Source organism: Giraffa tippelskirchi, chromosome 12 (genome assembly GCF_054371585.1).
Source record: "Giraffa tippelskirchi isolate mGirTip1 chromosome 12, T2T-mGirTip1v1.2.pri, whole genome shotgun sequence".
NCBI lineage: Eukaryota > Metazoa > Chordata > Mammalia > Artiodactyla > Giraffidae > Giraffa > Giraffa tippelskirchi.
The window spans coordinates 114,312,501-114,329,622 of NC_137286.1; the positions used below are offsets into that span (position 1 = coordinate 114,312,501).

The 17,122-nt window shown below is 36.2% G+C and overlaps 1 protein-coding gene across 7 annotated transcripts in view; it reads right to left on the minus strand.

Annotated features, from left to right (window-relative positions):
- The window catches only part of DACH1 (dachshund family transcription factor 1), a 456,626-nt gene that overhangs the window by 205,420 nt on the left and 234,084 nt on the right, over positions 1 to 17,122 (minus strand). For 6 of the 7 annotated variants that reach the window (XR_014070377.1, XM_081546705.1, XM_081546703.1 and 3 more), the window contains exon 3: positions 6,132 to 6,293. The exons of the other annotated variant lie outside the window; for it this stretch is intronic. Coding sequence is in view for 5 of the 6 variants with exons in the window: in XM_081546705.1 (XP_081402831.1) it covers positions 6,132 to 6,293 (162 nt within the window). In the remaining variant the exon portion in view is untranslated. The remainder of the gene's footprint in view (positions 1 to 6,131; positions 6,294 to 17,122) is intronic. 7 annotated transcript variants of the gene reach the window in all.

Below are 17,122 nucleotides of genomic sequence, written 5' to 3' on the forward strand. Positions count from 1 at the left end.
TGATTATAACTGTTTATATATAAATTGAAAGCTATCAGTTCTAAAATATTTCTCATTTCATGTGTCAGAGTTTTTTGGTCTTTTAGGGAAGTCTTGTCTCTTTCCATGTTTACAAGACTCTGGCTGTTAATATTGTTAAATTTTACTCATCAGACAGGAAGAAGGATCTTAGCAATCATTGTTAGGAAAAGAAACACTAAGAAAGTTAAAAAAAAAAGTTCCACATTTAATCTGTTAAACAATGGCAGATTTCTTATGAATCACTGATACTGTAATTGAACTGGAGACATTTTTAGAGCAAGCTTGCTTTGGCTTTTTCACCCTCCGATTTGGAATCTGCTCACAGTACTGCCAGCTTAACCAAAAAGGATTAACTCTCATATCCAACTGAGAACACAGATAATTCTCAGTAATTGGTAAAAAATGAAGATGAATGGGGCTGAGAGATAAGGAGCAATTAGCTCATCAGCAGTTACAGCTGTGCACTCAATCCGGATCCATCTCTTGAGTCTCGGCCCCTTTTAAAGAACCTACACAGAAAAAGCACAGGACACCCCCTCCCCGAAAAATTGCTATACCTGCCCATCATTTCTCTAGTCTTCCATTTTATTTCCTTCCTATACAAAGACACCTGTCACAGCATGCTATGTAAATTACTACCTCTCTCAGGACCTATGTCTAAAGCCAATCTTCTTTTTAAACTTTTTTTTTTATAACAGAAACCAAATGACTACTGTAGACACTCTTAAATTCCCTGTCAATCGTTTCATTATAGCAGCATCATCTGTTTGAAAATATAAGCAATTCCCTCATCTAATTATAGGAAGGATTTGAGGTTCATTAACATTGCCAAAGCAGAGAATCCAACGCGCAACTTCAGAGCTCTGCTTGGTGGCCTGTGTTCTGAGTTTCCTTTTATTTGCTTTCTCAAGGTCTCCAAGACTTTTTCCTGAAATCACAATATTAATTTTTCCTTCCAAATAGACACGTGAGATAAAAGAAAGGAAATGACTACAATGTAAAATATTTTATTTCTTCAGGACTAGCAAAAAAAGTTAAGGGGATGGTCAGATGGGGCAGATAATTTTATTATCTATCTGCTCAGCTTTTTTTTTTTTTTTTTTGGTCATTGTTTTTTTGTCGGTTGGTGGACAGAGGTAAGAAGTAAGGAATACCATTGAAGAACACAGCTGTTTAATCCCAAACTCAAATTCTTGTTTTTACTTGAAACTCCTATATCCTTTTAACTATTGTGAATTTGGAAAATGCAAACAAATCCTACATTTCAGGCATATGAAATGTGTTCAGTTTGTGGATCACTGCATTAGGGTATTCTTGTCTACTTTCCATGGTATTCAGAGGAGAAACTCTGAAGTCTTAAGATTACTTCACTTCCTCAAAGAAATAACAGCAGTTTGGGGTTATGACTATAGTTTAAACAATAAGATTTTCTTGGGACATCTGTTTTGAGATCACATTTTGAATAGATATGAACTCATTTCCTACGAAGCAAGCAATCTACTATTGTTGATAGCTGTTTACCAGTTCTATGAGTCAGATATTAGCTAGTGGCAAAGGTCCCTCTTAAATCCTCCTGTATTCTTTAAACTGTGTACATAGTGTTTTCCTTAAATAAAATGTTAAGAGAAGTAAAAATGCAGTCTTTTCCTGTCTCTTGGTAAATTATAGTCCACAAACGCTTGTACTTGGAAATAATATTTAATGTATTTATCTTTAAAAGAGTCGTTTCCTTTGTTGTCATTAGTTAAGGGAGTAAGATATTAGGTTTAGCAAGTATGTAAATAACAGAGAAACTATTAAGAGATGCTTACTATGTCAATATTTATATAGCATTTAAAAACTAGAAGTTAAATTAAGTTTCCTTTATTTAGATTAAATCGATTGTGATTAATTTAGTATCCTCAAAAATGTGCATGATGCCAAAAAAAAAAAAAAGATAAGTAGATAAAACACAGCTACAGAGACTATGAAATTGACCTTGGGTTCACCGGTTTTAAATTCTGCCTTTCCAATATCCCAGTCCCAATTTCCAAGCAGCATTTTTTAAGATGGTTATGTAGATCAGTCCTTAAAGCAAAAAAATAGCAATTTATCTGGTCTGTATGTTGTGGATAGTGTTGCCACTAAAAAGAATCCAGGACATTTTTCCTTCTTATCTGCAATGTAGCTTATATCAGCCAACCTGTCACAAGATAGTACTTGATATAAACAAGAGATTGCAAAGACATCTCAGTAATCAATATCAGGATGGCTACAGTATGGAAACCCCAACCAGTGCATATCATTTGTCTCAGCATCTATTTCTATGGCCAAATGAAGCATTAATTCAAATCATAAATCTATGGTGATTTAAATCTGGGAATGAGCACCTGCCTGCTTTAATGATTTATTTTGTACATTTCAGTAAGCAGGAGATTTGTCCATATGAACTGACAGGTCACCTTCAGATGCCAGGAGCAGACTGTTTATCACCATGCAGACTAGCATCTCATCTTAGCAAGTAAATATTAAACTAAAAGAATCCAATTGATTGTGGATGAGGGAGAATGGCGACACGGCCATATATTTTACTCAGCCTGCCGATGCCTTACTCGGGTCTATCCTAAAGTCCTCACTTCTTCCTAAAGTGATCATTCTGTTGGAAAGATGTGAGCTCAAGGTTACCAAGTAAAATTGGGATGTAAGAAAATTATTTGTCAGTGTCACAGGTTTCTTCAAACACCTTTTTTTTTTTCCTGGCTAATTTTTGCAATTCATATTAAGAACTAGACACTCATCTATAATAAAAACATCCCTCACCTCACCAAGCCAAATAAAACCAAAACAAGCAAAAGAAAAAAAAAAAATCTATTTTCTAGGGCAACAAGGATTTCATTTACAACCAAGAGGAGGCAAAATAGAGTGTTTCTACATACAGAGCCCTGAAACATTTAACAGAACTTGTGAGCCAGACGAGTACAAGGGAAAAAAAGAACCTTAACTGACTTCAGAAATGCCACTAGATTTAGGCAGGGCTGAGAGTAACAATACATCATTTAAGTAGCACCTCTCTGAGGCGTTTTGCCGCTTCAAAGGGCTGATAGATTCATGAGAGTAAGTACATTTGTATCCTGAAATATAAAGCTTCTGAGATTCTTGGGATTCCTCTTGGAATTCATAGGCTTCAATACCACTTCCTAAGCGCCTCCTGTAACTGATGTTCCTGGGGATCCACCATATCCTGTTATGACTGTCTTACTTAACCACGCCACCCATTAGACTGCGTGCCCCGTGAGTGTTGAGACTATTAGGACTATTTTTGAGTTCCTAGAATAAGCTAAAATCAAACACACAACAAAATCCAAATGATGTCATAGATGCCCCCAAATTTCCTCACAGGCATGAAGTTCAACAAATAATACCTAGTAGAGAGGATAGGAAAACAGGAGGAAAGAGTTGATGGCTGTAAAAAGAGGAAGAAGGTAGTTTTCAGGAGGGCAAGCTGGAAGAAATAACAACAATAGCAAAAGAAATACCCACACAACCAACCTTACACATGACCAAAAGTGTGATAAACAGACATTGTAATGAGTAAAATGATAAACACCTGACAAATATGCTTTCCTTTCATTCTCATGATGTAGATGCTATTTTTTATGCCATTTTTCAGATGTGGAATGTAAGGCTCAGAAAGTTCACATAACTTTCCAAAGTCACATAGCAGTTCAGAAGTGTTTAATAAGTAGTAGTTATTAGACACTTACCAAGAGGCAGGCACTGTCCTCAGAAGCAGAGAAAACTGCGGCCCATTTTAAAGCAACTACTATGATCTATGCAAACTCAACCCCTCTCCCCAACCATTGCCCTGTATCTTCTCCCGCTCTACCCGCTTCCTGCTCCAAACTCTTTCCCTGATCTCCAAGTAAAGAAGAGGGGAGCAAGGGGTATGCTCCAGAAGGATAATAAACCAAAAATTCTTAGAGGATAGCGGTATGTGAGAATAGAAGAAAAATAGCAATGATAACACTTTGCCCCAAAACAGCTGTAGATATATAACACACATGATCTATGTGCCTTAGGGACTAATGGTGGCACTAATGGTAACACAGTCTCAAAGTATTAAGACCTGTTAGGAAAATTCAAATAAATACCCATTTCTGGTTCAAATTGGATGATGCGTGTCAACACTAAAAAGCGATATAAACTACCAAGCAGATACCTTAATGGAAGAAAAGTGATTTCTTCCAACTAAAACACAAATTTAAACTGTTTCTTGTTTAAGCCATTATGATAGTCTAGGTATCCAAATAATTATAGTAGGCACAAGGTGATCAGAAAGCAAATATTATTTCATAATATCAAATGTTAAGAGTATGTCAATGTCTAATTAAGTTCTCTTTATGTTATGCCTGTTGGTTTCTCCAAAGCCAGTTTCTGCTCTGCTGCTCAGGAAATTTGACCGAGGTATAAAGTTTCAATATATTTTGTTCTAGTGTTATTACACTGGCTAACTTAAAGATCCCTCCTCACAACACCAACTGCCAACAATAAACTGCACTGAAGTCTTAACTCTCCTAAAATTTTGAAAACAATCCAAATTATGTTTTGGAATTATAAGTAGGGTTTATAATGGCTAATTACTTGTTGCTAAAAGTGTCCAATTTTGCTCTATTTTATCGGTCATAGTAAAAGACCATTATGTTAAAACTGTGTGCAGTCAATAGTTTTAAAAAGATAATTACAATTCTTTCATTTTACTTCAATAGTTTTTTAACTTTTAAAAGTTTAAATTGAAGTGTGTAAACTATAACCTAAACAATCCACTGCCCTCTGTCTTCTTAATAGAAGCACCACAAATGTGAACACTGATGTTTCCTATAGTTCTTTTCAATTTTTGTGCCATTCTTTGGCTTTCTTCCACATCTTTCCATCCTTCTAAGAATTGCTACCACCTTCTTAATCATGCTCTCAAATCAAAGCCATTAACACTGCTCCTTTTCTTTCTCTTGCCTAGTCCTGATGAAAAGGTTCTCTTCTTCTTTTTTACATTCCACTTTGGCATCACTAAAGTCATGGTATTTTGTGTATGTGTTTTAAAATTACTTCTTACTATGTTACTCATATCTAGCACATGATCTCATGAATTGTTGTGAAAATGATTATCATTGAAGTCCACAGCATTCCTTCCTACACCTATACCTAACGTCAAGGAACTGAAAGTAAGCATATACTGATTATTTAGAGATAATCTGTTAAAGTGCAGCATAGAAAAGAAAATCTAATTGAACTGCCATAACTTATTGCCTCCCTCATGAACATATATGCTGGATATAGTCTCTTATATACATCTTGTAGCATCCAAATTTCTCCTGTTACATTATATTTTGAGCATGATTTCTATATTTTAAAGAAAAATAATTTGGTGAGGATAAAACATTGTATCTCAAGAACAGAGATACAAAAGATATCATCAATAAAAATGTAGCCCTCACTTGAAGTTGACTGACAAAATGAATTACCCAAAAGAATTCTGCAAAGATAAAGTTGTTCCTTTTATTTTAAACAGTGACTATTAATCTTACTTTTCTCCACACCTCAAGAACAAAAAAGATCAAATTAAGAAATTGAAGTGGCATAGTTTAAATAAGAGAAATTGATAATGGTTGTATACAGAAAGAGTTAATTATCAGCATAATTTTTATTCTTGGCAGCCAGCATATGAGAAGGTGAAGTTTATGTTTTGCTGCTAAGGCACATTTCTTCTTTGGTAACCAATGAATTAAAAGTTAGTAGTGTGTGGTTTTGTTTGTAAATGTTCTTCTGTCACCTGTGTATAATCAATTATTTCAAAATTCTAACTAATAAAGCTTATTTGTATTATGAAACATGCTAATTAAAATCTTATAGTAGGAGTTGCAGACTTAAAGTTAATTCTGACATTTAAAAATAATGTTGTGAATTATTTATTTAGAATACATGTTGTTAGGCTAATTGGTTTCTTCAAAAGGTACACTATCTTCAAAGCTAAAAGGAAAAACTTCTTGAATGGGTAGCCAATAGCTGGGTTCTGTAAAAGAAAGTTACTTTGTAACAAAATGATTACAGTAAGTTTCACTGAACAGAAAACTTACCAACACTTGAATTCATGTCCCCATTTTCAGAATCTGCTCCATGTTGGTTATTACTGGCGTGATAGTTGCTCATAGCTTCTAATTTGATTTTTTTCACCTTCATTGCTTCGGCGATAGCTGCATTGGTAGCAGCGGCAGCTGCTGCAGCTGCTGCTGTCAAACCTTTAAAGAATAAATTAAAAATGAGGTAATGCAAATTCTGATTTTTCACATAAGAAGTCATGTACTTTATACAACACATACACAAACATATTGGAGTATCTGATTCCTTTACGCAACACTCTCATATCGTATATTCATTCCCAATGAACCAATGAAAGAACATTGATAGGATGGACAGAATGCTCTCCAAAATCCCACATCAGTATTAGCAGAAGCATAAATCATATGTAGAAGGATAATAGTAGAAATAAGGCCAGCATTCTCTCTCAAACAACTCCATCTGAATATGTGATTCCCTGCCTGCTTCCAATACTGTCCAGCTGCCTAATGAGGGCAAAAATATAACCTGCTTAACTTAATTCACCAAGCTTTTCACTGGACCTGGAAACCTAGCTAATCACTCTAAGTCTCCCTGTTCTCATGCCTTGCTCCCCCTGTGTTGAACTTGGCCCCGAGGCCCACATGTGCTCTGTCTCTTCAAGCTTGCACTTTCTCACAGACCATTGAATGTCCCAGATGACTCTTCTACTTCTCATCCTCCAGTTTTCTAGTCCCAGAGTCAACCCTTCTAATCACTATGCCATATTTATCCACACAGTTTGTCTCTGTTCACTAAGAAAATGACAGGTAAGAGTGATCATGAGGGGACTTTCCTGGTGGTCCAGCGGTTAATCTGCTGGCAGTGCAGGGGACACTGGTTTGATTCCTAGTCAAGGAACTAAGATCCCACATACTATGGGGCAACTCAGCCCATGTGCCACAACTACTGAGCCTGCACACTCTGGAGCCCACACTTGGAAGCTACTGTGCCTGCGCACCACAATGAAAGAGCCCATGTGCCACAAGACCTGATGAAGCCAAATAAATAAATTAATTTTTTTTTAAAGGAGTGATCTTGAAATTAGAAATAACAGTGAGACCAATATGGAAGAGCAGAAAGAGAAGTGTCAGCTTTAGGTACAGGCTCCAGGTATCCAGCAGAGTTTCAGAGCAGAGGAGCAGTCTGTTGTCCTTAGATGTGTGAACTTCTACTAAGTCAATTCACTTCATCCTGACATTCTTCATTGCTTCCCTGGTGGCTTAGATGGTAAAGAATCTGCCTGCAATGCGGGACACCCAGGTTCGATTCCTCGGTCAGCAAGATCCCTTGGAGGAGGGCATGGCAATCCACTCCAGTATTCTTGTCTGGAGAATCCCATGGACAGAGAAGCCTAGCGGGCTACAGTCCATGGGGTCACAAAGAGCTGGACATGTCTGAGCAACTATGTGAATGATTTCTCTTAACTTTAGAACTTTGACATCTATGAAAGGACATACCCTCCCACTGCCCTCATACTTTTTGCTGTGGCTGCTTCAGAGCTTCTGGCTACAGTGCTTCAGCCTGCTCTGATTTCATCTGTATGATTTATTTCCACTCGCAGCTAGTGGGTTAGAGACTGAACACCTCTCTCCTCCTCTTCCTCCCCGATAATCATCGCTTCTAGTTACCACAGCAAAGAAGTTACTGCCTCAGGAATTAAAGAAAGTTTTGTTTTTGTTTTCCCCTAGAAACCTCTGCTTTATTTTGGAGGTTAGGGGAAGACCTCACCTTTCCTTCAGATCTGACCAAAAACACCCTGACAACCTTCACCCCAATGCAACAAAACTCTCAGACTGCATCTTTGCAGGACAAACTGATAACCACCCCCTAAAAAGGCATTGGTCTGAACTCAAGAATTCATCTGGGTCTGAACTGAGCACTTATTGCCATTTAAGTCCCAACTTGAACTGATTCTCTCCTCTTCCTATGATTGAATTTACTCCCCAGTTACTCATTTCCTTCAAAGATGTTTCAGAACATTTTCTTTCCTGTTCTCTTACAATTCTGTTTGTGTTTCCCAGAAAATCTCTCTTCCTTAGTTCGCGTTGACACCAGTGTGAACATCCCACCTGTCCTTACCCTTGATTGCCTGTGTTGTCCCGTCTCCAATTTATGACACATCTTTATCTTTGATTTATGCAGCAGGTAAATCTTGTCCCATAGTATTCAAATAAAAACGAAAACTTACAACTTGAGATACGAGTGTTATTATTAGATAGATCTGAATCAAGCTCAGTAGCATGAAACATAACTATGCGTGATATGGCCTCACATAAGCTATAAAATCTTCTTAAGTATGGTTTCTTCATCTGTGAAGTCATCCTATTCACGACGGGATAATAGAAGGATTAAATAAGATAAACTGTGTGAAGAAGGCCACATTATGTTTAGTAAAAATTAGGCAGGCCTTGTGTTCTCGTTTTTACTTTAATAAGTCAAGCCCAGTCTTAGCTATGACTCCTGCAGGATATGATGAGCTGGCCACAGCCCCCTCAGCTAGAAGATCCTAATTCTCCTTATCGGCCTGCATTAACCCTTGACTTTTAAAAATGCTTTCAATAATTTTATTATGAAAAGAGCACTTACGATACAATTCTATTTTTGCATTTGGCATTTTTCTCCCCAGGTCTGCATTTCTAATACAAATTCCAACAGATAGTTGTGTGTGTGGTACACATACATGTTACAACTTAGCTATAATACTTTTAAAAATATTCTATTTTCAGTACGGTTTCATGATGACAAGAAGAAAGCTATTACATTTGCAACAGTTGCTGATTTTAGTTCTACTAACCCACCTTGATGTTTGATGTGTCCTCAAATTTAATTCTTTAATAACTTTCGAATTCAGCCAATTTTCTCCATCTCTACTGGCTCCCCCTAGTGCAAGCTGTCGCTTTTTCTTCCGTGGAGTACTGTAATTATTTCTTAACAGCTTTTACCTTCTCTACTTTCCATCTCTTATGGTTCATGCAGCAGTCAACATAACCTTATGAAAGTGAAAATCCAATCCTGGCATTCAATGCCTGCTCTGAGGAGCAAGCTGGGTGCTTCATGTGTCTGTCAGGGCTCTGCGTGCTCAGTCCTCTGCTTCTCTGTATGGCATTATCTTTCCACCAGGTTCCTTTTGCTCTCTGTGCTTCAGAAACATAGACATCTTTCGTGTCTTCTAACAGACATTTCCTCTTTCAAATTAGACTCTGCACATGGTGTGCAAACTTTCTAGAAAAGCTGTCCAGTCCCATACCCCAGACCTGTCCCTGCATCCATCATGTGATGGCTTAAATATGATGCTCCACAGGGAGCAGGCTCAGGATCTGGACTCTTTGATCAGCTTCCTTAGTGATTCAGACAGTAAGTATATGCCTGCAATGTAGGAGACCCGAGTTCAATCCCTGAGTCATGAAGATCTCCTGGAGAAGGAAATGGCTAATCACACTAGTATTCTTGCCTGGAGAATCCCCTATACAGAGGAGCCTGGCAGGCTACAGTCTACAACCTTGCAAAGAGTCGAACACGACTGAGTGACTAACACTTTCATTTCACTTTTCTTTTTTCAGTGGAAGCAGGCTTAGGATCCTGACTCCTCAATATACCTGGGAAAGAGCTCCAACACTTCAAGAATCAGTCTAAGACTCGCTTATTTTAAAGAGCTGACTTTCCCCACCCTACTCCACAAGAGTAGACCTTGTGTTCTCAGCTCTGCTGAAAGAATTTGTCTTCTCTGTGCATTAGAATCACTCACAGAGCTTTAAAACCATACAAAGAGCTGAGTTCTAATGTCTGAGATTCTGGTTATCTTGAGTTGTATATTTGAGTTGAATTTACTTTCCTTGGGTTACTTTAATGTGAAATCTGAGAACACAAACTCATTCCTTTAAACTTTTTTTTTTTTTTTTGAGGGGGAGAGTGGGGAGAGGGATGTTGCTCAGGGGCTAGTTAGGGCTGACTCCTCTAACTAGGTTATAACACCAAAAGGACAGAAAAACATTCTTAATATAACTATCTCAAACACTGAACCCAAAGCCTGGCACAACTTGTATCTGAATGAAAAAAAATGCTTCTGAAATTGGATTACCTGGAAAGCCACAAGAGAAATATGGGCATTATTTCGACAATATCAGGCTTCCCTGGTAGCTCAGCTGGTAAAGAATCCACCTGCAATGCAGGAGACCCTGGCTTGATTCATGGGTTGGGAGGATCTGCTGGAGAAGGGATAGGCTAACCACTTCAGTATTCTTGGACTTCCCTGGTCGCTCAGCTTGTAAGTCATCCGCCTGCAATGTGGGAGAGCTGGGTTTGATTCCTGGGTTGGGAAAATCCCCTGGAGAAGGAAACAGCTACCCACTCCAGTATTCTAGCCTGGAGAATTCCATGGAATATACAGTCCATGGGGTCACAAACAGTCGGACACAACTAAGCGACTTTCACTTTGACAGTATCAATATATGTCATTAAAAACACTATATATATTGCAGTCAATAAAAATATACTAACAGTAGCAAATCTCATTAACTTAATAAAAAGCATTTACTCTCCATTGCTGGAGACAATTACAATAGTCTCACCTTCACTTCTGCATTTATTGCACTTTCTGTTGGCCTTGTCATAGCCCTTTCAAATCTCTAATGTAATTCTCAAATCCCCTCTGGCTTGCTGCCTCTAGTAAAAACTTACTTTAGAATATAGACACTCACTTTAGAAAGAGGTCCCATTGTATATTTTGTTCCCTATTGATGCTGCCTTTGAAAGAACAGTGTAACAAATTCACAAAATAGCTCCAGTGTTTGGTCTATGTTTCATAGAGAATACACAGTGTTAAAACTCTTCCTATGTAATCAAGAACGGTTTGCTGGTGCAACATGCATGGACCTAGAGATTATCACACTAAGTGAAGTAAATCAGGCAAAGACAAATATCATATGATGTCACTTATATGTGGAAATAAAAAAGATACAGATGAACTTATTTACAAAACAGTCTCACAGACTTAGAAAACAAACTATGGTTACCAAAGGAGAAACTTTGGGGGAAGGATAAACTAGGAGTTTGGAATTAATGGACACACATTACTGTATATAAAACAGAAAAACAAGAAAGACCTAGTATATAGCACAGGGAACTATATTCAATATTTTATAATAGCTTATAATGGGAAGGAATATGAAAAAGTATAAATATGCTTATATATGTATATAACTGAATCACTTTGCTGTACACCTGAAACCGACAAAACATTGTAAATCAATTATATCCAATATGAAATAAAACTTTTTAAAAAAGAATGGTCTGCTTGTGTAAACACTGGTAATCCATAACATTTACCACATACTTTTCCTCCCTGTGTAAGCTTTTCCTACTTACAACTCTTTCCACTTGCCTCATATTCAGATTTCATGATATTCTCCTTCAATATTCCACCCTGAAACAGCACATTTATGACTGCTTTTAACTCTTCCCCAAAAAAACAAGTGATTTTTTTCCCTAAGAACTAGGTAATCCAGTTTCTCAAAGTGATAATCTATATCAAATCCAGCTGCAGAGCATGGTGAAGTTGAAGATTATCTTCCCTGAGGCCATATTCACAGAATCTGTCTCTGAGATGAGCTTCCCTCATAGCTCAGCTGGTAAAGAATCCGCCTGCAATGTGGGAGACCCCGGTTCCATTCCTGGGTCAGGAAGATCCCCTGGAGAAGGGATAGGCTACCCACTCCAGTATCCTTGGGCTTCCCTTGTGGCTCAGTTGGTAAAGAATCTGCCTGCCATGGGAGACCTGGGTTCAATCCCTTGGATGGGAGGATTGTATAGTCCATGGGGTTGCAAAGAGTCAGACATAACTGAGCGACTTTCACTTTTCATCTCTGAGAAATGGACTGAAAAATCTGTATTTTTATCTTTCAACAAGTCGATTCTCTGCCCTTAGATTATTTGATGACAATAATATACTGTATTAAAGTGTGGCTGTATTTTACAATAAAAGCTTATTAGACTGGTAGTGGTTTTTGAAAGTGAGTATAGTTCAGAATCACCAAGGAAACTTGTTAAAATACAAAATTAGGGTGACTCAATAATCAGGATCTGAGACACACTGCTGTAGACTCAGACTAAGAACGGTAGGTTCAGACTTTGGAAAATTGAGTCTTCTATGCCTGTAGCTTAGCACAGCAGAAGCAAAGAGGCCAGCCAGGTAACGCTGCACTTCTGTGTGATACAAATGCAGTAGTCGTGTACGTGATTAAGTCAACCAACCACTTACATTGACAAATCTATTTGGTATATACAGTAACTGTTAACCAAAGAGCTTGAGTAACTTCTTCTGATTCTTCAATCACGTAGAATTTTTATCAGATTTCTTTCTCTCATTGGGGGAAAAGTTATGTGTATATAACACACACACACATAGTGTGTGTTTGCGTGTGTGCGTGCACGTGTGCACCTCACAGTGAAGAATAAAGAATCTCTCCCACTAAGGAAAGATTAAACCATCTATTTTGCTTCCTGAAATTTTTATACGCCCCAAGAACAATCATAGTATCTTATACACAAAGATCAAAACATGCACTAAACTGAGTAGTCAAATATAGTGCAGATTTATTTTATTTTAAAATGTTTTAAATCCTATTTTATCATCATCAATGGGGAGATTTTAATGTATGCTTAAAATTCTGTCACTGATAAAATAATGTATTGAAAGATAGTTTGTTTTAAAAAAAAAGAATCTCCCTTCAGAGAAAGGATAATAAGTCATGCATACATTGTGCAATTCCTAGACCTTATATTGGCCCTCAGAAAAGGGACTGTGAATCAAACTTCAGTTAAAATCCATAGGCCTTAGAGCATGAGGAAATATTTAGGTTTTTTTTTTTCTATCTGATCTTTATAAACTCTCACTTACAAAAGAATGAGCATATTTTTACACAGCATTTGGAAATACAGCTTGTCATATTAGCGTTTGAATTACACTACAAACTCATTACTGTGGGCTCCGTTCTGTTTACTCTTTCAAAGCAAATTCTATATTATCTTTTAACTAGATATTGTTAGATTTTTTTTATCTTGGCTTTTAGGTTTCTTTTAATAATAATTTTATTTTTTGATGTTCCATTAAAATCTTTTAAAGTTCTTTTTGAAAAAGTGACTGACATGGAAATTACTAGTTATCTAAACTCACTATCATAGAAAGAGTAAACATATGGTGGCTGAAAGAAACACTTTAAAGAGTCGTACAAACTTTGGACAACAGGCGCCACATTTTTATGAAATAATGCAGTAAATTATATAATTCCTAAACCTTCAAAATTCCTATCTTTAAAACAGAGATACCAGTTCCGATCAGTAGTGTTGTGGGGCATAAAGGTAAAATAATGCACACAACAGCTAAACCCTCTGCAAACGGTAGTAAATATTTTCAAATAACCCATAAAATCCAGCACACCTTTATTTAGTTTTACATTTGTTCAATTATTTACAAAAATGCAAATATGACAAAAGCTATCCAACAGTATAGGGTTAGAATCTAGCCATTTGACAAATGGACACTTGAAGATCATGCTTCTATCAAGTCATTTGACTTAGTAGTCTATGTCAATCACTTTTATCATAAAATCATTAAATTTCCACTCTGTGCTATATTGATACAAAGCCTTTGCTATTTCAAATTCAATACCCAAAATCCAATGCATGGGTTTATCATTTGGAAGAGAAGCAGGCATTATTATTGTTTAAGAGCCTTTCCTTCCAAAGATAGCATTTTTTTTTTTTTTGCTCTCAACTTTTATCAAAAGTGCTTTTAAATACTTCAAATACTGTTATACAATCCTGACTGCTCTCTCTAAAAAGGGAAAAATACCCCCATTCTATTTATTCCAAATAAGTTAGTATTCCTAGTTATAAAGAGTAGATTACAACTATAGATTATAAATATCAATAAAAAGGACATATTGCTGTCAAATTCTTTCTCTGATCTGTTTGTTTGCTCATTAACTTGAAAGGTTTAATCTTTGATCTTTGGTTTCAAAGACAACAAGATGACTTCCAAATGTTTGATATGTTGTCTACTTTTACATCACATTCCATATAAAATGTATTTTCCAAGACTTAATGGCTAAATAAAATTAGTTATAAGCAAGAGATAGTAAGCATTCAAAGCTTCCATATGATAGACTTTTTATGAGTCTGTCACTTTACCCAAACTTAGAAAAAAACACTTTAACATGCACTCATTTCTAGCCAATGGTAGTTATTATTAATATTCTGGAATTGTTAAGTTATTTATGTCTGGCATTCTTCCTACTGATTATTCAGGGAGACAGGCGGCTTATAAATATCTCATCACTCCACCGTCACAGAAATTTCATCGACAGTGCTCATGCACAGCTATTAGCAATATGAATCTAACCATTACAAGAAGGAGGAAAATCGAACATGTGGCATTAATACGCAGTCCTGGTTCCTAACCATCTGATAGGCAGATGGTGTGAAGCGGATTCTCCAGCTGAAATGAAGGGGCACATCATTTAAAACCTTGTTTGCATTCTAACTGATATCAGTGCCATATTGATATACATGATACATCATGGCAGTATTTGAACAATCTAGTTTGTTTCAGTCATAAATGTTTACAACCTTGTTTTTTTTAATCTTATAAGCATGTTCAGAAGAGTGTATTTTTAATTTATGAAACCTATTGTTTACTTCTGTTGAACTAGAAGATTAGAGAAAGCAAGAATATTAAATTACCTCAACCAGAGCAATATAACCAAGACAGATGAATAAAGTGGGTTTCTATTTTCAATAAAGGATGTTAGTAAAGGAATTTTAAAATTAGCCCAGGCATTTTGCGCATTAAATTCATTTATTCATTTAAGCCTTCTAGGTGTTTCTCCCCCAAGTGGCATACAGAGATACTTAATGCTTTACATAGTCATTCATTTAAATTTCTCGCTGTGTGCAATTAATCTTGTCCAACAATTCGATTCAGAAAATAAAACATCAAAAAGCATGCTCATTTCAACAGTCATTACGGTAAAGTAATCTTTCTGCTCCTGACAGGTCCTATAGACTTTTTGCAAAACTCTGTTGAAGGTGCATTGTAAGCTCCATATGAGTCTGAATTACAACTCAATTGAAATTGCTCCAAGTCTTAGAAGAACTCTTGGTTCAATATAACAACTTGAAAACACCAGTACGTTCTTTCCACTCTGTCTTCCTCCTATCCTTATTTAAATGCCAGCTGTGTAAAAAACTGAAACTAATTTTCACAGTTATTTTATTTCTCAATACTTTCTATTAAATAGAAGTTATGATTGAAATATGTCTGTCCTCACCATTAAATGATTAAATAACAGAAATGATAAGCAATTAGAATAAGTAACTTTATTGTAAAGCAGGAGAGACTGAAGATTTTGAATGTGAGTTTTTCTCCTAAGGAACATTAGAAAAGAAAAATTGATCTTAGAGGCTGTTGATGGAAACAGTCACTATTCCAGTTTCCAGTTGTCAACTGGTTAAATTCGATTTTTAAGTGTTTGGATTAAGAACAAAAAATCTACTATTTTGGAGAAATATCTGGGAAGTGTATTATAATCTTGATAATAACTAATAAATCAAGTATACATCAAGTTTAGCATTCTTTACTGATTAGCTTGAAACCTGCAGCCTCACAGAGTTTACAAAGTAACAGCAGTAGTGAAGTCAGAGGGAGTGAATCCCATGGGGATGTCATTTGGCCACATGTAAAATCACTGAGAAATTTCCACAGAAGTTTTTGAAACACTCAACTTCTAAACACTAACCCATAGAATCAGGCTGAAACAGAATCAATTCAAATGTTTAAATTACTATGATTTAAAATAAGAAAATATGAAATTTTTGGAAGTTAAACCTGACACAATGTTTTGAATATAAAACTTTTACTTCTACTCCATCTGTTAACATTACCACCTTTAGAAAAATATTTAACAAACACTTGGAATCTGGACTTGTAAAACACAGAGAAGAGAAAGACTTTATCTACTGCAACGCTTTTATTTTACTAATAATGCAACTTAGGGGCATCTAGGTTAATCATTTCTATAAAGTTATACCATTAAATAATGATAGAGTAATCCCAATTCCCCTAACTCCCTCTTCAGTACTGCCCACACTGACTCTGTCCATAAACGTAAAAAGAAAATTACAGAATACAGTAAACTATGGAATCATTGTAGGAAAATGAAATCTGTTTGCTTAAGTAGCTTATGGATTGCACAGGAAGTCAAAGTTATAGACATACAGATAATATCACAAGTATAAGTTAACCTCACTTAGCAACCTGATATAAATGTTCATTTGTGATTCCATTTTATAAAATTTAGAATCAATTTGTAGTGAAAACAATGGTCATTCAACTTTTTTTTTATTGTCACTAAGTATGTGTCCAACTCTGTGACCCCATGGACTGCAGCACACCAGGCTTCCCGGTCGTTCACAGTCTCCTGGAGTTTGCTCAAACTCATGTTCATTGAGTCAGTGACACCATCCAACCATCTCATCTTCAGTTTCCCCCTTCTCCTCTCACTCTCAATCTTTTCCAGCACCAGGGTCTTTTCCAGTGAGTCGGCTCTTTGCATTAGGGGGGCCAAAGTATTGGAGCTTCAGTATCAGTCCTTTTAATGAATATTCAGGGATGATTTACATTAGGATTGACTTTCAACTTTTAGAATTGACATTCAACTTTGAGCACAAAACTTTTCACCTGTACTACTGATGAAATATATTGTTCATAACATTACCCTGAGTCTTATATTTTAAATACAGAGTAACAAGAAATAGAAGAAAGGCAAATAAACTATTTTCCTCTCTATATCTTGAATACAGAACAACTGACAGATAGAAAAAAACATGAAAGAGGTAACCTTTGTCTTGAATTGTCAATAAATTGCTCTTCTCATTTCATTATTCCATTCTCCACTAAACTGAGCATTAGATG